Genomic DNA, 25,702 nt, shown 5'->3' on the forward strand with positions numbered 1-25,702 from the left:
ACACCTCATCCAAAAAATTGTAAACAAAAAGAACAAATGCTTCATAATTTCAGGATCCTCTATTCTTTCTGACTAAATTGAATTGAATTTGTTCACAACCGTAGAAATTAAATTATATAGCGCCAATTCACAACAAATCTCGTCTCAAAGTATTTTACAAAAAGGAAAATTCAAGCTAGCTGTTCTTTTTATGCTTGTGGGTCAGTAGGTGCTGGAGTTTGAACAACAAGCACTTCAGCACTTAGTTTATGTTTTACTTTGGAAAAGAAAACCTCAGTGGTGGGTACAGACGTCATGCCCCAAGTTTCCTACTAGGAACATCCTTTTCAGATCTTTCACCTTGTTGGTTGCATCAGGTGGCATAAGACCTCTTTCTTCCTTTGAATATCTTTTTCCTTCTAAAGAGGTCTTATGTCAGATAGTTATTTATTTTTTTCAAACTGAATTTAGCGTTGATTTGGAAAAAATGACAGTTATAGAGCGTCACATGTCGCAAAGATGAGAGCAGCGCCCCATATACAGAGGCTACAGACCTCAACAAGGCTGTCCTATCTAATAAAGGCCACTAATGCCAAAAAAAATAAATAAATTATTATAGGCTTTCTTAACTATTTTTAAGTGTTTTTGTGTAACTGAAAACACCCAAACAAGTTAAAATATGACTAATAAACTTAATTAGCGTTGGAGATTGAATCATTTTATGTGCATCTTTATCTAAGTGACAAGACTTATTTCCAGTTTTTTAGTCCCTATGTGTTTTTTTGCTGTCTGTCCAGTAAGTAAACACAATGATGGGCATCAGTGGTGGAGATTCTCTTCTGGCTACTCTGCCTTCCTGTCTTTCTCCAATATCTGCATGATGGCTGGATTGATTGGTTGTAGTATTGAGTGTGACCTCCCTGTGACCTGTGGTGAAGTGGAGATCCTATAAGACTCTTCCAGACCCTTTGCCTAATAGACCTGTTGAAGGATCTTCAGTGTAGAGAGTACAGTAAGATGGAGAGAGACTGCAGGCTTTGGGATGGAGCCGCAGCTCACTTCTATCAACTGGTGCATGGTATTAGGATGTTCTGGTCAATTTACTTAGCAATGTTCTTGAGCATATGACAGTTACAGTTGTACATAATTTATTTTATTGATAGAGATGAATATATCTGCTTTCTCACTCTTATCACTCATATTCCATTTTTGAATATGTTAGCTATTGGATACCTAACAGCCTTTGGCTCTTAGTGACTGTTTAAATTGTTGCATAACTTTAACAAAAAAGAGGACGTTGGCATCACCCCATTATGAGCAGCTTCTTCATTCGCAGGTTCCCCCTTGAAAAACATTGTAATTTTAGTTGAGCCTGAAAATTTGTGAGGTAATAACAATAAGTTATTAGGAAGTCTGTTTCAGTGCAAAAATAATGCAAAAATGCCAGTGGCTCCCAAAACTGAGTCAGATGTCTTCTTTTTACTGCAGGGATTTTTTCCATGAAACATTATGTCCATCATGTTGGGGCAGCAGCATCAGAGCCGGTGGCTTTAAGAAGCAGCTGATGGAGAAGCTGGTTCTGTTTTAAACTGCCTCTGATACCTTCAATGACTCTGGAAGAAAAAGTATTTGGCATTAAATTGAATGGAATTTACATTTATTTGGTACATGATTGAGCACAACTTTAGATCTTAATGACGACAGTCAAGAATCATCACCAGGGAGAGAAAACACAAGAAAGCCCAGAGTTACTGTAGATACTGATGGCTGTGTGACAGTCTGTATTACAGCAAGTAGGAAGGTTTCATTTGTTCAGAATTTGTTAGGTTAATTGAATACTCTAAATTGGTATTAGATGGTATTAGCAAAATCATGTCCAACTGTGCTAACATCATCAGCCAGACAGATGATGTTAGCAAATAATGTGGAAATTTCCTAATGCTTCCACACATCTGAGTCTTCCAAATGGTCAGGTATGGAATCGTTTCCAGAATTTATCCCAGGTTGGGGTCTGGGATACACAGCTTCTGTGAGTAAGGTGCAGAAAATACTCTGATTGTAACGGGAGGTTGGGATCTTCTTGAGACAATGTAATTCATCTAATCCAAGCTTGTTGTGCCATATCTGTTCAGACATGCATTGAGAGCATGGACTACTAAGGCATGGAATTATTAGGATAGCCCCAACCTAGCCAATGAGCACAACTGATTTATCAAAATGAGCACAACTGATTTATCAAAGCATAAACCTCTACAGATTTGCTGTGGCATCTGATGTAAAGCATTTGGCCTATTAGTGTTGGGATTAGACTTCATCGGTCAGCAGATGCATGATTAGGTTGAAATCTGGATGATTTGAAACTGAGACAACACCCCAAACTCATTAGTCTGTTCATCAAACCATTTTAAAGCCTCTTTATTATGTGGCAGAGATCATTATCCTGCTGAAAGAAGACAGTGATAGTTGCAGGGGGAAGAGAAGTACTTATTCATTAGGGATTTAAGGAGTAAAAAATGTCAGCAGCAACTTTCAGCTGGATAGCTTTGGATATCCACCTATTAGCTATTAGCTACAACACCACCAGTTGGCCCATCATACCTTCTACTTCATTGTCTGTGGTTTCGCAAAACCACATTACACACCATTTTTCTACTATTTATCCTTGTACACCATGCTTATTTACAAATCAAGACTTCTTTTGGTGAAAATGGGTAAAATATCATATTTATGTCACATTTTGGTTTGTGGAGGATTTTTTTTCTGCCTTTAACTGAGGAGAACAGGAAGCTACGATTTGACTTCTTGTCTTCTGCACCTGCACAATTATTTTTATTATTTCTAAATTCATTGTTTTTTCTTCTGCTAGGTTCTCCATCCATCTCCTCTTTTGAGCCCGGAGAAAGCTCTCAGCAGGAGGAAGGTACAGTAATGATGAGGAGTGAGAACTACCTACCAGTCCCTGGTGAGGACAAAAACCTGGATGGAGACTTCAATGGGAAGACCACAAATGATAAGTCTGTGGTAAGACTCTTCTGGAATCCTCTAGGCCAGGAGTTTAACTCTGGAAGGTTTCAGACTCATCTAGAAGGGAAGTCTATCAGGTTAGGATTTCGTCTTGTGTTGGACTGCAGGTGTAAAGTTCTGGTCAACAGAACCGTCTTCGGGGCTTGATAGGCTTAGAGGGTGTGAGATAATTAGAATGAAAACGGATTTAATAATGATTGATGTCAAAGTCATTCGACACGCATCGCTGTGCACTGCTACAAATTAGTTTCTTTAATATTTAATTTTTCCTGCCCTGTATATTGATACAAAATCTGTCTATGATACAATCTGCTTTGCACATTAGTGCCAGGATGAAACTAAACTTGAGCTCATGGTATAAGACACCTTTAGGATTTTTCTGTAGTTTACTGTTACTATTGGTGGAAACTAGGAATTATACAGCTGGGAATTCACTGGTTCCAGGCTCAAAGGGAAGGCTTGTTTCCAGCTGTAAACCTGCTCAACTAAAATGAAGGCAGCTTTCTTTTCAGCTTGCTGGGTGTGACATTTCAATGTTAGACATGAGTATTTTTGATCCTGAAAAAAGAGGCTTACTGTACCAGATAAAATGGCACATCTGTCACTGAGATTTTTGGATTATCTAACATGACATGGTCACATTTGCAGCAGCTGTTTTAAAATAATCATTATTGTCTGTTTGATGAATGAACTGTTGTAAAGTGTGGTAGTTTGTACCTCATTACAAAGTCTCCACGTATCAATAGTGACAAATAGACCATTGAACATTCATATATTGAATAGTGGGAGAACAAGGGGAAACTAGTCAGTTATTAGAGTTTTCTTGGTAGAGGAATGTAATCCAAATTGCAAATATTCAACTAGCCCTCATATTTCAAGCTAAAATATACCACAAGAAGAACTATTGTAATGACATGTAGCTTCCTCTTTGTAATGGAGGCTAACTTGTATTATTTCTTCTTTTTCTGTAAGCATCAGGCTCCTGAAATGGTGTCATTTTCCGAGCCCCATAAACACACAGCTGCAACTACAGGAGATGTAAAATTCTAAACATAAAGTAACATATTTTTAAAACTGCAAGGAGCTTTGATGAGCCATTGATTTAGCCATTGATCACCCGTTGACAAAAAGTAGTCCCATTTTGTCAAACTTAACCTGAGCCGGTTTGATGCCAGATGATCTTAATGTACGCAGCACGGAGATCCAGAAAGACCAAGACCGAAGTTTAATGGTTAAGATTTCTAACATTTTAAATTTCTATCAAGGTCGTCTAAGTGCCTTGCAGGGGTTTGGTACAAAGCAGATTTGTTTCATCAACAAGGAGTACAATTATTGGATTTATTAAAAATCTGTGGAAAATGACAAAGACAAAATATTTATTATCTGCATCATGTGAGGTGGAACACAATGGAAGAGCATTAGTCACTGGGGAAAATGAAAATTCAGATTTTAATCTCAGAATGCTTTTTTGTCTTTTTGTGGCCTTATTCGTCTTTCATTCAATATATCCAACATTTTTTCTGTCAAAAATACACAATTCAATAGATAAAAATAAAATTAATGCATAAACGTTTCTAAAGGCACAGGAGAAATAAACAAGCCACTCAGACTGGCACCACATACTGTTTATTTACTCAGTATTGATACATTCAGAATGTCAGAATTACAGAATTACATAAACAGACTTTTCATTGTTAAGGCATCATTTGTATAAAGTTGATGTGTGTAATTACAGAAGCCTTTGAAACTTGTAAATTTCTTATGAATTATTTATTCAGTCTGCTGCAGCAAGAGAGGGACAATGGGTAACAGCAGCTATGATTATAGTATGATATGATATGAAATGATGATGATGATGTTGAAAACCCCGATGTCTGAGTGATGCACAGATCAGGCCAGAGGGAGCTTTAATAATCAGGGATTTTAAAAAACACACACAGCTTTGATGAGTACAATCACCAGCCTCTTTATTAGGTACATTTTGCTAGCGCTACTTGGAACAACCTTTGCCTTCAGCAGAGCCTTCATTTTGGGTCTTAGGTTCAACAGGAGATCAGAGATATCCCTCTCCTAGTTAAACTTACAGAAAGACATTTGTCTTACTTCACATGTAGCATTTGGTTTGGGTGTTATTTTTAAGGATCATTGTTTCAGGTGTGCTCTGCAACGTGTTCCTCTCTTAGAGAGGGACTTTTTCACAATAAGGTGTTTTTGCCATCTTGATGAATTGAGATTGAAATTTTAGGCCAATAATTCAATCATTTTTTGACTACCATAGAACTCTAGTACTTTCTAGCATCCTAACTCTTCAGTGTTTGGATCGCATCAAATCATACACACACTCAGGGTAATGCATCATTATCAAATTAATTTCAGTACAGAAAGCAGGTGGGTTTAGTGGGAAATCAGAACACACTTGTGATGATAGAAAATTGGGTCATTACTGGTCATTATTTAGAGAACATGTGTTCTCTAAATGTGCTCTGAGCAACATGTTCTGTTAGAACTGACACACACTCTCAGGTCCTGTTAACATGCTTCCTAAGTGGACAGCTGTGAGCCTACAAACACATCCCATTAGCTGTTTGTTTTGACTTGTTATGTTTGGCAGACGTATTGACAGTGTTACTGAGCCGGATGCATACATCAGCTCCTTGTGAAAATGTTCTGATTTCATATGCATACCATGACAGCTGCAGCTTCCACGTTATTTCAGAGGGGTTTTTAATGCAGCAGGGAGCCGGAAACTGCTGAACTGATGGTGGCTCAGAAGCATTTGTTTGTGTGTGTTGTTCACATATGTGGGGGCGGTTGTGTGTGTGTGGAAGCCTGAAGGATAGGAGAGGCTCATTTCCCAACAGCTCGGTGAGAAAGGCTCTCCTATTGGTGTGTGTTGCATACACCACAAGATCCTCATCTCCCCTGTGAGATGTGGCCTGTGACCTTCGCAGCTATGACTACTTCCTGTTTAGAAAGGGCTGAATATGCGTGTGAATCTGTTTACATCATACAAATGCAGGACATGCACACAAGCTTCTCATCGGGTAATAATGGTAATTACAAAAACACAACAGCAGGAAGTTTGGGTCTCAAAGAAGTATTTTTTTTTTCGGTCATCATAATGTCTGCTCTTTCAATGCTGGTTTAGATTTTATTGCAGATCCACCACCTGAGTTCCTCAGCCTCAAACATACTGACTCACCTGTGGAGGACTTCTAATGAAAACCCATCATCACTTTACGGCAGGAAACATTTCTGACTTTTGGACTAGGGCCGGGTGATATGGTTGAAAAATGGACCGTGATATAAGCATTTTATATCAGTCAAATGATTATTATTGATTAATTGTTTTGTTTTGAATAACCAAACTACTGTCAAACTGCTGACGTGGCCTTTCCTCTTTGGTCCACAATTTCCTCTTAAGCAGTTATTAGGGATGGTGGTGAAACATGGAACTGTTCCCTCAGACTCAGGAGCAGTGTGTGTATTCTGTGAACTGTGCAGTCCCTGTGTGCACTGTCTGAGGGTTGAGATTTTATAGTCAGGTGTACAGTTTGCCTACATTTCTTGTGAGAAATTCCTTCATTTCTCACAATCTGAATGGATACTAGCATGTGTGATGAGCATGTTTGTGCTTTGCCCAGTTCTTCTCCACCAGGGCAGCCACCACATCAGCTGCTAGTGCTACACACAGAGCGGAAGTTGCACTACGTGTCCTTGCGACTGGTTGTGCTGACTGAACATTATCAGTTCAGTGTCGCATACTAAACAATGTTTATTGCCGAGCAGTTTCCTGTAAGTCAGTGTGTCACCGATTATGCGTTCGTACAGGTTGACCTTTGTTGACCTTTGTGCACATGTGACCTGCTGAAGTCCGCCTCCAGTTCACACAGACCAACAAGGAGTGAAATATGACAAAGTATGTTGGGGACAACATAAAACTGCTACTTGTTGCTCAACAAGTTGTTGCTAGGTAACCAATGAGCGAGAGTTAATTGATGCCACATACTTTTCCTGGCTGGCTGTGAAAGGTTGTGCGGCTAAAGCCTTTCTTCTGCCTACATCCCCCAGAAGGCTGTGCCCTTCCGGATCAGAGTTCCTGAAATTATTAACATTTTGTGAGATATTGTCTGTTGTCTAAAATAATCATTATTATTTTATCATTCTACCTTATTTTTGTGCACAAACAGAGCCCTAATATGAAACATGGCGCAAATCAAAATCATCTTTGATCATTTTGCTAGGCTAGATTTAGTTTGGGTAAGCCACCATTAATGAGGCTTTGAGTTTAACTGCTGCGCTTCAGTTTCTAACCAAATAATGCATCTATCAAAACAAGATGAGATGATGCTCAGTGTTAGGATCACAAGTCTACACATTTGGGAAAGCTAAGAATCCCCATTTTATTTTACATGAATGGAGTTGATGTTTAGAAACAAAATAGTTTTAAAGAATTTGGAGTCTGTATGATGATTCAGTTTAGTTTTAACAAGTCACTACATTGAAGTTCTCATGCTTGTTAACTCTTGGGTGGTCCTAATTCTCTAGAATTAGGACTATTGAAAATGAAAATGCTCCCTTTTGTGTTGTTTTTGTAAAACATTGTCGTAAGGAACATGAGTGCATGAGCCTGTTCTGTTTGGATCATTTTAAGTGTTTCAGATTTTGTAGCCGAGAAGATTAAATTCTGTTCTATCTCAACAAAATCTGAAGCAACCCTGAAGCGTCGTTTTGAAACACACCAACTTCAGCATCACTGGCAGCTATCGGCTGGCTGACTGTGGGATCCTCACAAATCTTGTTTCTCACTCTGTGCTTTTTTTTTCTACAGTGCAGCAAAGAAGGTAGTAACATCAATGTAAGGGTTTTAAACTGCATAGTTCCAACAGGTTTCCAAATAGAGTTGCACTCCTTCGTACCTGGCACACACTTACCAGGCAAAGTCACATACTGACAGCAGCTGAAGAATGTTTTGCCAAACTGTCTGTCTTCACTTTAGAGAGAAATGACTCTAACCTGGAAACCCTTTACACCCGTTAAGCTCTCACCCCCCAAAAAACTGCTTTGGTGGAAATTTGTGCAAACAGTCAGCTATCAAATAAATAACTGTACTTTAACTGTTTGAGTCTAGAATAACTTGGTATTGTTAAGAAGGAAAGTTATTAGGTTAGCTTAAACTTTTGGAAAAAGCATGGCTCTCCTCTCCTGTTAGCCGGGTCGCAAACGGATCTCGTCACAGCTGGCAAGGAGACGGCAGGCACAATGACGTCACAGATCACATAGTTTAATCATACTAAGCACCGCATGAATCCGTTAACAGAGCTGCAGAGGTACAGAGATATACATTTTATACAGACAACATGAAACAGACAACACGAAAACACATAAGACAGACAAAGGCGCCCACGTGGAGAAAAGATGAAAAAAAACTCTCCGTTTGCTTGCTGACCTGTACTTTTTAAATGAAAAAGGTGTTTCCCTATTTAATATATGCAGTCAAGGCGTTCTGCTCTTCGACCAATTAGAACTCCCTCAGGCCCCCAAAGAAAGTTGGGACTTCCTGATTTATAGCAAAGGTGTCTGTTTTTTATCTAAGCAGAGGGCGGACTACCCCGTGGTCATCTCTGCCTGATACGGAAGATCCCTGGCGCCAAACGTCCTAAGATGAGATTTCACAGACACCTGCGTAGCCCCCACTCCCATTGGAATGCAAATTTATTGCTCTGTTGTGTCAATAGGGAAGAAAAGGCCCTGCTTCCCCCATGCTCCACAGAAAACTGTTCCAACTAAAGTGTTGGCTATCCCTTTACACATGTCGTAAGATTAAGTGTATTTTTAGCATTAAATAATCATTTTCCTTAGCAATCCCCCTTTTGAGGTCTTTTTAAAAAGACCTCAATAAAAATTGAGTAAGCCTTCTAATACCGAACCAAAACTATGTATGAAAAAACGAAAAAACCGAAAAATAAAAAGACAAAAGAGTGACGTACCCTAATTACATACAATCCCCCTTTGAAACAGAACCCAAGGTGTAGAAAGACTTATCCTTAAAAATGTAAAATCACAAACAAAAGTATCACAATACAACCAAAACACAAGACAAACCAAAAACCCAAAGTATACAATAAAAAATAAAGCAGGGACATACATATAAAAACTAGTAAGAAATGCTCTGCAACTTCAAAGACAACATGCATCACAAAATTACAAACCGTCGAAACAAGAAACACACAAAATTACAATCTGCTGCACGTCTTTTCTGTTTTTTTTTTTTTTTTTTTTTTTTAAATGTCCATCGACAGTCTCTCAAAAAAATATGAAGTCTTCGTCAGGAATTGTTCAAAAAATGCGCGCAAAAAACAAAACGACAGTCCTTTTCAGAGTTCACAACTAACGAAAAAAACACGCAATAAAAGTTTATGATGATCCTCTTGCAGCTTGATCTTCTTCGGTCGAAAACCTCAGGCTTCCACCTGAGCGTCCGTTGCTCACTGAAAATTGGATTATTATGCCAATATCACAGAGAGATGTCAAGGAGAAAATGAAATCTCCTCGTGAGGAAACTAAATCTCGTGAAGCGACCTGTCACAGGTTATTAAACAGACATTTCGTTGCAACATGAATTTCATTAGCATCAGAAACACAATTACAACATTCTTTAATATCACCTTCATTACCGTCAGCATAATCAAACGATGGTTTCACCTAAAAATAAATTTGTTTTGTTATCTTCCATCCAGGGAAATTATTTTAATCCTTTTTATCAAAAGAACGCAGATTTTGAATGAGATCACATCCACAGGGCACCAGGAAAATGGCTGCAAACTGAAACGACAAACAGAGATCAGATTTTCCAAAAGCATCATTCATTTTGTGTATTCAACACAAACATCTTAAAGTCACCCCGTGTCAGAGTGAATCCTCCACCGCTCGTGACTCTGTGGCTGCTATCTTCGAAATAAGTGTGAAGCCGCTTCTCCAAGCAGCCCCACCCCCGCCTCGCATGACAACAGCTTGTGTGACAGAGTCCAAAGTCCCACCTGGAGCTCGGAACTCCAGGGCAGTCTGCGTGTAAAACCATGAGCAACACATCACTTGAAACCTTATCTCCTAGTCTGTCCAATTCTGCTCATCAAATGGTGGATGTGATCCCTTCAATGTACGTTGCTATTATTATATACTATAGCTCCAACCGATGAAAAATACCAAAACCCTGTAATCATTTGCTTCAAAAGACATGTTTCCAAAGTAACGTTTTCCCAGAATGTTAAACAAATGCAGATCTTTTCTTAAACCAATCTTGTAAAAATAGGATCAAACAAACGAAACAAAACAAACACAAAAACCTAAAAATGTAGTTGTAAAGCTTACATTTACCATCAAAAATGAAAATCGCTGTGAATTAAACTGTCCCATTTAAATTACTTTTATAGAACAAACTAGATCTTATTGGTTATTTATCTAAATCATTTTACATGCGTTCCTTAAACAAAATTCAAAAGAGTTAGACCTGGAGAAATTATAATGTAAATGTATGCCTTAACAAAACCAAACATTTTCAAAATATACCAATTTTTACCTCGGCTTTTACTTGTCGTCGAATTTAAAGTTTTATTCAAAATCGTTTTAAATGGATGTAAATCAAAAAATCAAAATCAAGTTTAGAAAAATCATTATAATCCCGCCTGTGTACTTTTACTGATTAGTGATAACTTTAATCAAGAACAGATTCTTCAAAACATTTCTTAAAACATTCATGCTCCATTAAATTAATGTTCTGAAAATGGCTAACACAATAATATTTTAATTTCTATAATTATTTTCCCAAGTTAATTAACCAAAATATGCTTCATTATCACTATAAATTTATCTATTTTCTCAAAATATGTTAGCCCATTGTCAGAAAATCTTTTAATGGAGAACAACTCAAACCTATTTAAAATAAGCACATATATTACCAGAGAATATTTTCCTTTCACTTTTATGTGTAGCACAGATCAGACATGTTCTTCAAAAATTTGTTTAAGTATTATAAAAGATGAACCCATGCATCTTCTCCCCCTTTGATACATTACTGGCTAATGTATCACTATTTCTAGCATGTGAAATAACGATGTTGATGAAACAGGGTTATTATTTTAGCTGAGAAAATCCACCCATATTCAATGCTGCCCCCGTCCTAACAGGCAAACATTTCAAAACAAACAGAACAATTTATTATAGCATGCTTTAAACCTTCAAGATTGCTATTTTCAAAAAACATTTCTTATTACAGTTTTAAAACTCAGTATTCAATTTTACTCTCATGATTATCAAATAATTCGTTGTAGAAAACTTCTCAAACATTTTCAGCAGTGTTTGACAAAACGTGTGTACCAATTAAGACTCTGCGAAGGTTTTGCATAAACGAACCAGAGAGACGTTGAAGAAAAAAAATTCAAACACAGTTAACAAAGAAAATCCAAAAATAATAAATTGGGCCCCTACTGAAATCAACATAACAAAAAACAACACCGGTAATAACAGAACGACGTAAGCACAAACTGACCTAACAAGACATGAGGGGAACTTAGATAACGGCTGATCAGACCATTAACACACTAAGGGGTAATTAAACACAAAATCCTAAAATACTGGTCAGTATATCACTAAATCTACAAATGAAAGAAATTAAACTAAAGACCAAATTTCCCCCTCCCCTTTCGAACGGGTCAAGAGGAAACTGGTGACTCAAAAGAAAGAAAGTAATTTGTTATATTTAACAAATAGACAAAGAACTGACACAAATAGCTAAATAAAAAGTCAGACTACTGAAAACAAATTTAAAGATAAAATCTAAACCACTCACTACTCAATATATAAAGTAATATGAGAGGAAAACAGAAAATCATTACCAAGAGTGTCAGTGTGTGACAGTCAGGACAGCCGTCACAGACTCAGTGTTTGTATGTTAAAAACTTATATTTAACATTTTCCACATTATTCCTTACTCACTATGTATTTGCTTGTGTAAACTATCCACGTTAAAGAGAAAATGTTTCACTAAAGCTAGGAAACCAAACTGCATCAAACATCCTGTCTTATGTGATGAGAAAAGACTCTCTACTCCTTCCTATAATCTATAATGTGAAACAATACCCTAAAATTTAAACAGCCAATCTCTATGTTCCTTAGGAAAAAAGAAAAATTAAATCCTTTTGTACTTTTAGATTTCACAATTTAAATTTGAAAGTCACTACACCAGTCTGAGCAAACTCCATTGTCAGACCATAAAACAAATTCCTAAGCCCACCATAAAACCCCCTTTTCACCTCTCGGAGGAACTATTTGTATGGCAGGAAAAAGAGCCAATAAGGATTTCAGGAAGAACTCCCAATTCTTTAAATTTATTAGTAGGCTTTGTCAGTGAAAGCATCAGATATGTTTTAGTCTCCTTTAATTGTAAAATTTGAACTTAAAAACCCTTTTGTCGTACCATTACAAAAATTGTAAGTTTTATTCAGAGAGTTTGTCAGAAGGTACTTTAATGATGGGAGAGACAATGATTTGCCTCACAGCTGCTTGTTCTCCCGTGATGAACTTCTGTAAGTGGGGGTTGAAACTCCTCCTTGGGCTCCATTAGTCTCATGTCTAAATAAACATACTTGTCGCTTCTTCTTGTTTTGTGCTATTTATTTATTTTCCTTAATTTTCTTATGTTATTTGCAGCCCCCTCGTCTGTCTACAGGCACTATTTAATCATCTCTTATTACAGTTTAATATTGATTCTCTACAATAATTCCATATAATGTTTTTTATTAACCAATAAGTTATTTCAAACTTAATGTTATCCTTCAACAACAAATCTTGTAAATTTTAGCAAACTTTTCTATATTTAACCAATTTCTATTTAACAAGAGAGTGACTTCTAATTTATCCTGTCCAATTATCCGTAAGTCCTGTAGATTTAACAATATTTTATCTATCTTAAAGTTTTGGTCTGTTTGAAAAAGACTGATTGTGAAAATATCTAGAGTCAGTTGCATATTGCAGTTTGTTGTTATCTGAACAATTACCTCTTACAGTTAGAGCCTGTTTCTCTAAAAATCTTCGTTTTTTCTTATCCTCAACTCATGAAAAAAGTCCTATTTTACTCATTGTATGTTATTCCATTTTCCTACTACCTTCACAGCCTTAGAAGGAATAATTAACATTATATCCACTATTTAGTTCTCAAGTCTATATAAATTTTTATTTAATTTATTTCATTGCTGTACCTAATCAGTTATGTATTTATCTATTCACCCATTCACCATATTTATGTATTTAACTATTAATTTGCCAAGACAGCATTTCTAGAATCCTCTGTGACCTCATTTTCTTGGCTTATTCTTTCTTATTTTATTTATTTATTTATTCATTTATTTAACCTTAGAACCCATAAGTTATTTTCAATTTGTTCAGATGATTTATTTTATCAAAATTCTATCCTTTAATCACCTTCCAAACTGTACACTGCAGGTCACACTGCTGTTAATGTTTAATTTTAATAATTTAGTCCAATTTAACACAGAGGATGTTTGTAAAAACTAGAAATTTTGCACCATAAAACAACACTAAAAAATTGCTCTGTATTTTATATGACATGAAATACCCAGTGGTATTTTATCTCCAATCACACACTCTCTCACACCAACATGAATTGCAACACAATACAAAAACACAAAACATGTTACAGAAAACACAAAACACACACATCTGGCCAGGTTTTATAGTCAGTCAGAGTTTTCAGTCAGTCATCATTTTATCAAAGTTGTACTGTAATTTTATCAAATTTTCTGTAATTTATATCAAATTTACTGAAGCTTCAGGAATTGTCCAATGTTTTATTAACATATTTCCATATGTCAATTTAATTAATTTTAAACCCCAATCGTCAGGAACCTTTTAATTCCCCGTGCACGTTTAAAAAGAGACATCTCAAAGTTATGTTAAAATCAAACCACAACCAATAATTTTGTTGTCTGGTACCAGTTTAATTTACTTAACTGTTATGTTTATTTTTATTTATTTATTTTGTAAACTAAACGACCACGTTTTCGCCATCGTTCTACTTTCCCCGTTAAGACGAACCCCGACCATAAAATAGCGTATAGCACGTGTCGCAACTCAGCGTCCATAATAACTTTACAATAAAACGGAGCAAAAGCAACCCAAATTCACACAAACAGCGCTATCCAAACAACTTAATACTCTGCTCAAACACACAGCCTGCCCGAACTCGCGCACGCGCACACACACGGCCACACACACACATACTCACACAGATACACACGCAAATACACACGCAGATACACACGCAGTGTAATGAAGAGATCTTCATTACTGGGACTATTTTACTGAAATCACTGTATTGCATTTTAAAGTATTTTTGCACTTTATTAACAAGCACTTTATTTAGCACTGCACTTTAATCATAGATTTGCACATCAGTAACAATTTGCACACAAGACGTTTTAATTGTATTTTTAGACATTAGCATGTAGCCTTTTGTTCTGGGCTCTGCACAGCTGCTCCTCATTGACGAGTGAGGTGGTTGCCTGTGGAGGGAGGATAATTGTTACGCAGAGCAATGAGCTACTAGTGGGTAAAACTGAGCAAATGTGTTGTGCATAATCTGTTGGGTGTGGAGTGCTAATGTAGAGTGACTCACCTGTCTTTTCTGTGTCCTCTCCAGGGTGTTTGGACAAATGCTGCCCCGGGGGTCCAGACACCATATATAGTCTCTGGGAGAGGCCATTGAAAAGTGTGTGGGGGGGGGAATTGTTTATGGGTTTTGTGGTGTTTCATCTGGTGTAATGATAAAACATAAAATATTTATAAAAAGTAAATAGAAATGTTTATATTTAGTAAAAGGTATTTTAATTAAATAACTGGATATTGATGAATTGAGATTCCCCTGTGAATTAAAGGTGGTTTGATCCGTCACAGCTGGGACTATTTAAGACTGCAGTTTTCACCTGTGAAGTTGTTGGTTGATGTGATGTGAAGAATAAAACAACTGCTGTTTTCCACCTGACTCTGCCTCAACGCTTCATCGTCACTGTAAAATCCTACCGCGAACGGCTACCTTGTTACAAGTGGTGTCAGAAGTGTGCCATTCATGCCACAGTGAGAAGATGATGACCAGAGGTGGTAAAAAGCTAGGCCAAGAGGGAGAGCCTGATGAAGGAGCTGGAGCTTCCTCTGAAATGGTGACCATGGCAGCGACCAACCCTGAAGATAAGTTGGAGGAACTGACAGTGTTGGTGAAAGCTATTATGCGGTCTCAAACGGCTAGAGACCTGAAGATTGATAAAGATTTTTCCCGCCAGGAGCAAAGGTGGAAAAGCATACAGCATCAATTTCAACAAATGCAGCTTCAAGTGCATGCTGTACTTGAAAGACCTGATGTATCAGAAGCACATGTTCAACCCACAACAGCTGAAGCACATGAAGAAGAATCAGATGGTGGTGATGTCCAGGTAGCTCATGGTTCCAGGTCCATAATTGAACCAAGATTTCTTCCCTTATCCACGGATGACGACATTGAGCATTTTCTGATGACGTTCGAGAGGATGGCCCAGGTGTGTCGTTGGTCTAGAGATGAGTGGGCGGTCCGTCTTGTTCCTCTGCTGACAGGCAAGGCCCGCACAGCCTATGTTCTAATGGATATGGCTGACTCTGAGAACTATGACAACGTGAAAGAGGCAATTCTGGCAAAATATGAAATCACTGCTGACACTTATCGACGCCGCTTCAGATGCCTGAAGAGTGAACCAGGTGAGACGCCACGTGAACTTTATGTGCGATTGAAAGACTTGTTTTCAAGATGGATTAAACCTGATAAATCTACTGTGCAAGAAATATCTGAGCAGATAATTCTGGAGCAGTTTCTAAGAATGGTTAGTCCAGAGTTGGAGATCTGGATACGTGAGCGTGACCCGAAGACGGCAAAAGAAGCAGCTACTCTTGCGGAGGTCTTCACATCAGCCAGGAAGGGGAGCAAGAGCACCTATTTTGGCCGAGAGACTCACTATGCCCTATCAAGTAAGTCCACTGGGGGTGAACAGGGCTCTGGTCAAAGTCAGACTAGAAATGTTTCTAGTTCAAAGCAGTTCCCTTCCCAAAGACCTCCCAATGTTAAAAAGTCATTTCCCAAGTCTTCAGTCAAAGATATTAGATGTTACAACTGTAATAACTTTGGCCATACACAACACTTCTGCCCCACCCTTAAATCAAAGCCATCACTTTTGTGTTCAGTTCCAAGACCAGCTATTGAGGCTGTAGAAAAGAAAGTGTGCACTGTTTCTGTTCTAGTTAATGGGCAGAAAGAAGAAGCTTTGCTTGATTCTGGGTGCTTCCAGTCTCTAGTGCGTGCTAGCTTACTCTCAGAAGAAAAGCTAAGTGGGGTGGGGGTTAAAATAAGCTGTGTACATGGAGATGAACATGTCTACCCTAGTGCTGAGGTGTATTTGACAGTGGGAGGTCAAACATACCTGGTACAAGTAGCTGTAGTTCCCTCTTTGCCATACTCAGTTATACTTGGTAATGATATTCCCACTCTCTTTGACCTTATTCACCAGTCAGACTATGAACCACAAGTGCTTACCAACAGAGATGAAGGGGATTTATGTCCTATATCTGATACACCAGTAGAACCATTGAAACCTTGCAATGTAGTCACAAGAGCTCAAAGTTCAAAGGAGGTGTTGGAAGAGCTGCCCTTTTTTGGGGAGTCTCTGGAAACAAGGCTAGGAAAAACTAAAAAGTCAAAAGCTCAGAAAAGAAGGGAGAAATTCAAAGGCTCAGGTGATGAAGGGATAGAACAGTTGTCTAAGCCAAATAACTTGTTTGAGTTTGACATTCCCTCAGATTTGGGTGCACTACAGAGAGATGATCCTACTTTAAAACCTTGGTTTGAAAAAGTAACTGGATTGGGAGGAACTAATCAGCGCCGGTTAGACTTCCTGGAAGATGCGGTGTACATAATCAAAGGAGGTATTTTATATCAGAAGAAGGGACAGTGTGAAACATTAGCCCTTCCACAACAGTTCAGGCACAAAGTTATGGAGCTGGGCCACTCAATTCCGTGGGCAGGTCATATGGCTTTTCATAAAACGCTGAGTAGAATCAGTAGCCGGTTTGTTTGGCCAGGAATGTATACCCAGATTTCTAAATTTTGTAGTTCCTGTGAAAAATGTCAGTTGACTTCAGGCAGAGGAGTAGCACGAGCCCGGCTACAACCGCTGCCAATTATTGAAACACCTTTTGAAAGGCTCGGCATGGATATTGTGGGCCCATTAGAAAGGAGCTCGACAGGTTACCGTTATATATTGGTGATTTGTGACTATGCTACACGGTACCCTGAAGCTTTTCCTCTCAGATCCATTAAAGCCCGACATGTTGCTAATTGTCTCCTGCAGTTTTTCTCTAGAGTAGGAATACCAAGAGAAATTCTCACAGATTGTGGGACAAACTTTTTGTCCAAACTATTGCAGCAGGTTTATAAATTATTAGGAATTAAGGGACTTAAGACCACCCCTTACCACCCCCAAACGGACGGGCTAGTGGAAAGATATAATCAGACTCTCAAAAATATGCTGCGCAAGTTTGTCTCTGACACAGGTGCTGACTGGGACCAATGGCTGCCGTACCTGTTATTTGCTTACCGCGAGGTACCACAAGTGTCCACAGGTTTCTCACCCTTCGAACTATTGTATGGGCGTCAAGTGAGAGGTCCGCTGGATCTACTGAAGGACTGTTGGGAAGACGCTAAGCCAGAGGGGGAAAACATTGCAGCATACGTCATCAACATGAGAGAGCGTTTGCAGGAAATGGCATCTTTTGCACAGGACAACATGAAAGCAGCTCAACAACATCAAAAGACATGGTACGATCAGAAGGCCAGAGACAGAGTCTTCTTGCCAGGACAGAAGGTTCTGTTACTGCTTCCTACCAGCGACAACAAGCTGCTGACAAAATGGCATGGACCATATGAGATCACCAAACAAGTGAGTAAAGTGGTTTATGAACTGTACATGCCGGAAAGAGCTAAAAAGCATCAGACCTTTCATGTCAACTTGTTGAAAGAGTTCCACAGCCGACAGGAGCCTGTGCACCAGGAGTTATTTGTGAGAGCAGTTGAGGATGAGGAGGTGACTGAAAAATTTTTTCCAACAAGCATGTCAGACTGTGCTTTGGTTGACATTTCTCATCTGTCCCCTACTAAGCAGGACAAAATCAAACCTCTCTTGGACCCTCAGCTCTTTCAAGAAGTTCCAGGATTTACATCACTGGTTCAACACAAGATTCGGCTGAAAGAAGATGCACCGAGTCGTCAAAAGAGCTATCGCATACCAGAGCGGTTGGTTCCAGTACTGGAAAAAGAAATAAAGCTGATGCGGGATTTGGGTATAATTGAAGAGTCTAGTAGTGAGTGGTGCAGCCCGATTGTGTTGGTACCGAAGAAAGATGGCTCCCTGAGATTTTGCATAGATTTTAGATATTTAAATGCTGTGTCCAACTTTGACCCGTACCCGATGCCCAGGGTGGACGACCTACTGGAGAAAGTCGGTTCAGCAAGCTACATCACAACGCTGGATCTGTGCAAAGGATACTGGCAAGTGGCGTTGGCACCAGAGGCAAGAGAGCTGACCGCCTTTAAAACTCCTTTTGGTATGTACCAATTTAGAGTCATGCCATTTGGGCTGCAGGGTGCGCCAGCAACATTCCAACGTTTGATGGATCATGTACTGAGAGATGTTTCAGCATTTTCTGCAGCATATTTAGACGATGTTGTGGTGTATAGCCAGTCCTGGGAGGAGCATCTGATTCACCTGCAGGAGGTCCTACACCGCATCAGGCTGGCTGGACTGACTGTTAACCCAAAGAAGTGTAATGTAGCCCAGAGAGAGGTGGAGTACTTAGGTTTTGTCATTGGATTTGGGAAAATAAAGCCTCAAGTGGGGAAGATGGACGCAATCCATTCCTTCCCGGTTCCAACTACAAAGAAGAAGGTGAGAGGATTTCTTGGTTTGGTGGGCTGGTACCGGAAATTCATACCTTCTTTTGCCGAACGAGCAGCTGTACTGAACCATCTAACAAAGGGTGCAGCCCCCAACAAAGTGTGCTGGACAGAAGATTGTGATCGAGCCTTCAAAGATCTCAAGCAAGCGGTATGTACTCATCCTGTTTTGCACACACCAGACTTCACTAAGCCATTCATCTTACAAACAGATGCTTCGGGAGTGGGACTTGGAGCTGTCCTTCTACAAGAGGTGGACGGTGAAAGAAGACCTGTGGTGTTTCTGAGTCGAAAGCTGCTTGACAGGGAGACAAGATATTCAACAGTGGAAAAGGAGTGCTTGGCCATGAAGTGGGCTATTGAGGCCCTGAGGTATTATCTTTTGGGACGTCACTTTATTCTAGAGACGGACCATCGTGCCCTCCAGTGGTTGAGACGAATGAGGGATGCCAACGCCCGTATCGCTGGATGGTACTTGTCACTGCAGCCATTTGACTTCACAGTCCAGTACAAGCCAGGGAAGACTAATGTGGTTGCTGACTGTTTATCCAGAGTGTCAGAGGACTGAGGTACTGTGCTTTTAAGAGAGGAGGGAGGAAATGTAATGAAGAGATCTTCATTACTGGGACTATTTTACTGAAATCACTGTATTGCATTTTAAAGTATTTTTGCACTTTATTAACAAGCACTTTATTTAGCACTGCACTTTAATCATAGATTTGCACATCAGTAACAATTTGCACACAAGACGTTTTAATTGTATTTTTAGACATTAGCATGTAGCCTTTTGTTCTGGGCTCTGCACAGCTGCTCCTCATTGACGAGTGAGGTGGTTGCCTGTGGAGGGAGGATAATTGTTACGCAGAGCAATGAGCTACTAGTGGGTAAAACTGAGCAAATGTGTTGTGCATAATCTGTTGGGTGTGGAGTGCTAATGTAGAGTGACTCACCTGTCTTTTCTGTGTCCTCTCCAGGGTGTTTGGACAAATGCTGCCCCGGGGGTCCAGACACCATATATAGTCTCTGGGAGAGGCCATTGAAAAGTGTGTGGGGGGGGGAATTGTTTATGGGTTTTGTGGTGTTTCATCTGGTGTAATGATAAAACATAAAATATTTATAAAAAGTAAATAGAAATGTTTATATTTAGTAAAAGGTATTTTAATTAAATAACTGGATATTGATGAATTGAGATTCCCCTGTGAATTAAAGGTGGTTTGATCCGTCACAGCTGGGACTATTTAAGACTGCAGTTTTCACCTGTGAAGTTGTTGGTTGATGTGATGTGAAGAATAAAACAACTGCTGTTTTCCACCTGACTCTGCCTCAACGCTTCATCGTCACTGTAAAATCCTACCGCGAACGGCTACCTTGTTACACGCAGATACACACGCAGAGCTCTGCACGCACACTTCACCCAGAAGAGCCGCTAGCTTCAAAAACACCACAAACAGACAAATACAGATAACACTAAACAGAATGATAGACAAATTAGAAAGACAAGAGGAGAAGGAAAACAAAAATACAAAGAAGGCGCCAGCTAAAAATAAAAATGCAACCTCAAAGCTTACCGCAAGCTTATAATAAGAATTTACCACAAATTCTATCCGTCGGTCTACCCCAGACCTATCTAGTGTACCACACACTCAAAGTTTACCACAAACTATAATAAGAATTTACCACAAATTCTATCCGTCGGCCTACCTCAGACCTATCTAGTGTACCACACACTAATACTTGATTACTATTTCTCAAAATCTAAAGCCTACCCCAGGCTATTTTACCGTAACAGTCTACCTCAGACTATTCAAAGTGTACCACACACTCAAACTAAATTTTAATACACAATTTCCTTTCAATTTAGAGGTACAAGACTAAATCCTCAGGGCAAAAGAACAATAATGAAGAAAAACCCAGCCTTTTTGACAATAGGGTAGCAAATCCTATGTCCGGAACCGCCACGATCCTCTTGTTTCCTGTGTATTGCAATCCAATCAGTAATTCACTGGCTATTTTAAAGACATAATCTATCTATCTCTGCAGCTCCGAAAACTCCGCGCGGCTGGATACAGCCACAACAATCCAGCTCGCCTTTTTCCCAGCACACGGCGGTGCAAACAACAAAAGAATAATGAAAAGTCTCTCACCTCACCGAGCCGAACCAGGCCAACGCGTGACAGAGCCGCCCGCTCAAAATCCGCAACCGAACGAGCCCCCAAATTGTTAAGAAGGAAAGTTATTAGGTTAGCTTAAACTTTTGGAAAAAGCATGGCTCTCCTCTCCTGTTAGCCGGGTCGCAAACGGATCTCGTCACAGCTGGCAAGGAGACGGCAGGCACAATGACGTCACAGATCACATAGTTTAATTCATACTAAGCACCGCATGAATCCGTTAACAGAGCTGCAGAGGTACAGAGATATACATTTTATACAGACAACATGAAACAGACAACACGAAAACACATAAGACAGACAAAGGCGCCCACGTGGAGAAAAGATGAAAAAAAACTCTCCGTTTGCTTGCTGACCTGTACTTTTTAAATGAAAAAGGTGTTTCCCTATTTAATATATGCAGTCAAGGCGTTCTGCTCTTCGACCAATTAGAACTCCCTCAGGCCCCCAAAGAAAGTTGGGACTTCCTGATTTATAGCAAAGGTGTCTGTTTTTTATCTAAGCAGAGGGCGGACTACCCTGTGGTCATCTCTGCCTGATACGGAAGATCCCTGGCGCCAAACGTCCTAAGATGAGATTTCACAGACACCTGCGTAGCCCCCACTCCCATTGGAATGCAAATTTATTGCTCTGTTGTGTCAATAGGGAAGAAAAGGCCCTGCTTCCCCCATGCTCCACAGAAAACTGTTCCAACTAAAGTGTTGGCTATCCCTTTACACATGTCGTAAGATTAAGTGTATTTTTAGCATTAAATAATCATTTTCCTTAGCAGTATACAGAGAGGTTAGTTGTTAGGTTCACAGGTCCTGTGATTATAAAATGAGCCAACAAGCTACCTTGAATGTTTCCTACTGTAATTATTCTCATTTCATAATGATGGCATCAACAGACATTGGAAACTGCTTGCAACAGTTTGCATTTGCGTTACACATAACAGTTCACCAAAGCCTCAAGCTAATAAAACTTTAATCAAAACTTTTAATACTTGAAAGTTAATCCATGAATTTGATGAACAGGGTTTGTCTGCTAATTAACCTTCTTTTATGGAGTCTGAACACTGATTTCTTTTAATAAAAAAAAACATAATGTTGATTTTCAATAATTTTATGAGGGTTTGGTATCACCCTATTTAAATCTACTGTCATGAGTTGACTTCTAAAAGTTAGTCTAAAATTTTAAGAATTTGAATTAGGAGAATTTCTTTTTCCTAAAGGCCATCAGTTTTTAACAAACCAAGATGTTCCGCATAGTTTCAGGTGATCCAGTGATGCATCACCCATCTTGATGAGCTCACCCTGGAGCTCATCAAAGTCACCCTGTACTGCATCTGTCACTTCTAAATCATGTTGTGTTTTCGTTTGAAAGGAATTATACTGGTAATGAGATACCAGTCTCATTACCAGTCTGTTCAACCAGAGAACTCCAAATAACAACATCCTTCAGTTTACCACATAGAGAATATACATGATTGTTCAGATGAAACAATAGACAAAGTTAAGAACCATGTCGAAATCGGTTTTATTTCCCTCCATTCCAAAAGATTTTTCCGCTTCTTTATAATTTAAGCTAAAACTGTTAAGGGAACTACTTAACAGGAACATGTTTAAAACATATTATTTACAGGCCTTGCAGCCTTCCATTTGCTGAGTACTGTAGCAAAATGGACCATCAAACATTTTGACTTGTTTACTTGCAACTTTAGCATAACTGAACTTGGATAAAAAATAGCAGATTCACAAAACTGATTAGCCAGATTAGCCATGTCCTTGTTTAGCAGTTCCACAGCAAATGGGTGATATAAAGAAAAAAACATTATAGGCAATAGAGAATAAACAGACTGAAAAATATTACCCATTAAGTTTATAATGATAAACTTTAATCTACCAGGAAAGAATAAATGCATATTTCTTATACTCCTAGACACTTAAAGTATACAAAATATATATTTAAAGGCTAAAAAAGGGAATTTTGCATGATATGTCATGCTGGTGTTTGTTTTGAAGTATTTACTAGAATTTTATTGAAACCTGAAATCATCTTGTGCAGTCTACATCAGCTGGGCAATTCAGATTTTGTTTGAAGGTTTTTTCCAACTGTCAACAGTTGCTGAAAATGTAGCTGATTTAGAGAAGTTAAAAAAATTAGGAAGAGAGTATTATATGAATTTTGAGGAACTCTGTGCAGGAAAAATCTCTTCCTATTTCATGTTTGTGTGAGATCAAAATGAAGGTATGTTTGTGAGTCTGATGGCTGTTAACTTGTTTTGCTTTCTTGTTATTAAATAACACTTTTGCTGAATGTGTCTCTGATATTCAGCCTCTGTCCTCTATCCAGCCAATGAAAACTCTCTATGCGAGCGATGGCTCGCTCCTGCATCTGCCCCTTGGTCCGTACTTCTCTGATGGACAGCGGCGTGTGGACTATGTTCTGACCTACGGCATCCAGAAGCCCAGCGCCGTCCGACGCCAGTCATCCAAGCTGAGTGACAACGGCTTATTCCATTGGCTTCGGCACAGCCTGTGCTCCAGGAGCAGCCGAGCGCCGCTGCAGCCAAAGGAAGACCCAGAAGTTGCAGCCACAGAACAACAGGCTAATTATCATGAGGATGACAAGCGCTTGAAGCGGGAGGAGTTTGAGCAAAACCTTCAAGAGATGGGACTGGAGCTGGAGAAGGATGAAGGGGTGAGAGTGGTTCAGCTTTTATGTAATGGCACATATTTTAAAGATATTTTTTATGTTTTTAGATGAAGTACTTGTTCCACTGGTAGATTTTTTTCACCTATGAGAAAAATGTCTTGTCGTAAGTGAACAAATCTACCAGTGGAATTAGAAGTTTTTTAAAAATTTATGTTAAAAAATTATTTACTTGAAACAAGTTCGTATATCTTGCTGAAAAGTTACTTTTATGTTAGTTTTGTCTTTTTTCATGTGTCCAAGGATATTTGCACTAGAAACTGGATAGAAATACTTGGTAAGATTTTGTGTTTTTGCAGTGTAAGGAGGCCTGCTGCTGCCAGACACACACTTCGATGAGTATAACATAATGATGATCATGTCTGCATTCCAATTTTCTTCAGTATAAATTGGCCTTCGGGACTGTTTTCATCATGGGCAACATATGCTCTATAGATCAGATTTATCACCTGCTGCTGCTTCCTCAGGATGGAATAAACACTCTGGTACCACAAAGACATGGATGCTGCTAGCAGCTTTGTTGTGGAATTCTGAGTAGAAAAAATGTTTTGTATTTCAGAATTACTCCAATTGATATTTCTAAGATTTTGCAATGAGTCATTTGTTGCTGCAAAAAGTGTGTGCTGTCTTGTCAAGATTAATATATCTTGTCATAGGCTATTTTACGCAAGGGAATCAAAGACAAACTTGAACCTTCAACAATGTTAACAGTATCTAATATCAAAATATTAGGAAACGAGTTTCCAAAAACAAACATAAGAATTAGTAGCTGAACATCAGTAATGATTATCCTAACTGAAAAGCAGAAATCCACCATGACGGGAAGAGGATCGGAAATGCAGGACATCTGAGTAGCTGTTGACTGATGAACTGAGGTTGATATTTGAAGCCTTTTTTCTTATACATATTACCTAGAATAAGAAGTGTGCTGCATGAATGGAGTCATGGATCCAAGGTGGTTTGTACCTATTAATGCAGAGTGTAAAGATTTTCAGAAAATTTCTGTGCAAAAGATGAATGGAGTTGAATCGTCTTCCTGTCAAACAGCATTAAAATCGGCATGAGTGACCCTTTGCAACAGGGCCGTCTTTGTTCAAAATCGACTTCTGGGAAAGGCTTTTAGCGACTTGCAGTGATATGCAGCCTGTCTTCAGAAGTCACAGTAAAAAGCCTGAGACTGTATAATCATCTTATGGTAAAGTCTGTGATCTGGACAGACCTCTTGCTGTATGGAAAGCAAGCAATGGGATTTCTTTCCAAGTACATAAGCAATTATTATTGTTATTATAGAACTTCTTACACCCTCGTATTTCTTATAAATTAAAATAAAGCTGATAGGACTTTATATTTTTGGGTTTATACAGGTTCAGTTTTTCTATCAAATCCTTTGCATTCCTTATCATATAAAATTGGTATTTTTACTCTATACAGTGATGTTTGCATTTGTTATAGAGTTTCAGTGCAGAACTGTTTTATTATTCATCACTTATCTCCTAGAAAATGTTTTTTTTTCACAGATTGCACACATAGCAGTTCTCCATCTCTTCACCAGACAGGTCAGAGGTCAGAGGTCAGAACTGAGGGGCTTGAAGTACGTCTGACTGTGTTAGTGCTTTTATATAACATTACAGGCTGCAGGCCATTTACAGGTAGTGAGACAGACGAGTGTTTTACTCAAATAGATGCAGATGATTTTCATCAAACTGAAGAACTGATCTGATGCTTTTAGAAGCAGAGTGTTCATTTTGTATTTTTTTCCTCCAGAAATCCTGCCACAATTTGAAAAATTAGT

At 38.8% G+C, this 25,702-nt stretch overlaps 1 protein-coding gene across 7 annotated transcripts in view; it reads left to right on the forward strand.

Moving 5' to 3' along the window:
• The window catches only part of ano1 (anoctamin 1), a 64,045-nt gene that overhangs the window by 6,858 nt on the left and 31,485 nt on the right, over positions 1–25,702 (forward strand). For 3 of the 7 annotated variants that reach the window (XM_023331882.1, XM_023331878.1, XM_023331879.1), the window contains exons 2-3: positions 2,846–3,000; positions 23,533–23,898. In XM_023331882.1, coding sequence (XP_023187650.1) covers positions 2,908–3,000; positions 23,533–23,898 — 459 coding nt within the window. In that variant the 5' untranslated portion in view covers positions 2,846–2,907. Of the gene's footprint in view, positions 1–2,845; positions 3,001–23,532; positions 23,899–24,209; positions 25,516–25,702 lie in introns of those variants that run through there. The other 4 variants (XM_023331880.1, XM_023331881.1, XM_023331883.1 and 1 more) reach the window with 3 other exon arrangements.

This window comes from Xiphophorus maculatus, chromosome 4 (assembly GCF_002775205.1).
Source record: "Xiphophorus maculatus strain JP 163 A chromosome 4, X_maculatus-5.0-male, whole genome shotgun sequence".
Classification (NCBI taxonomy): Eukaryota; Metazoa; Chordata; class Actinopteri; order Cyprinodontiformes; family Poeciliidae; genus Xiphophorus; species Xiphophorus maculatus.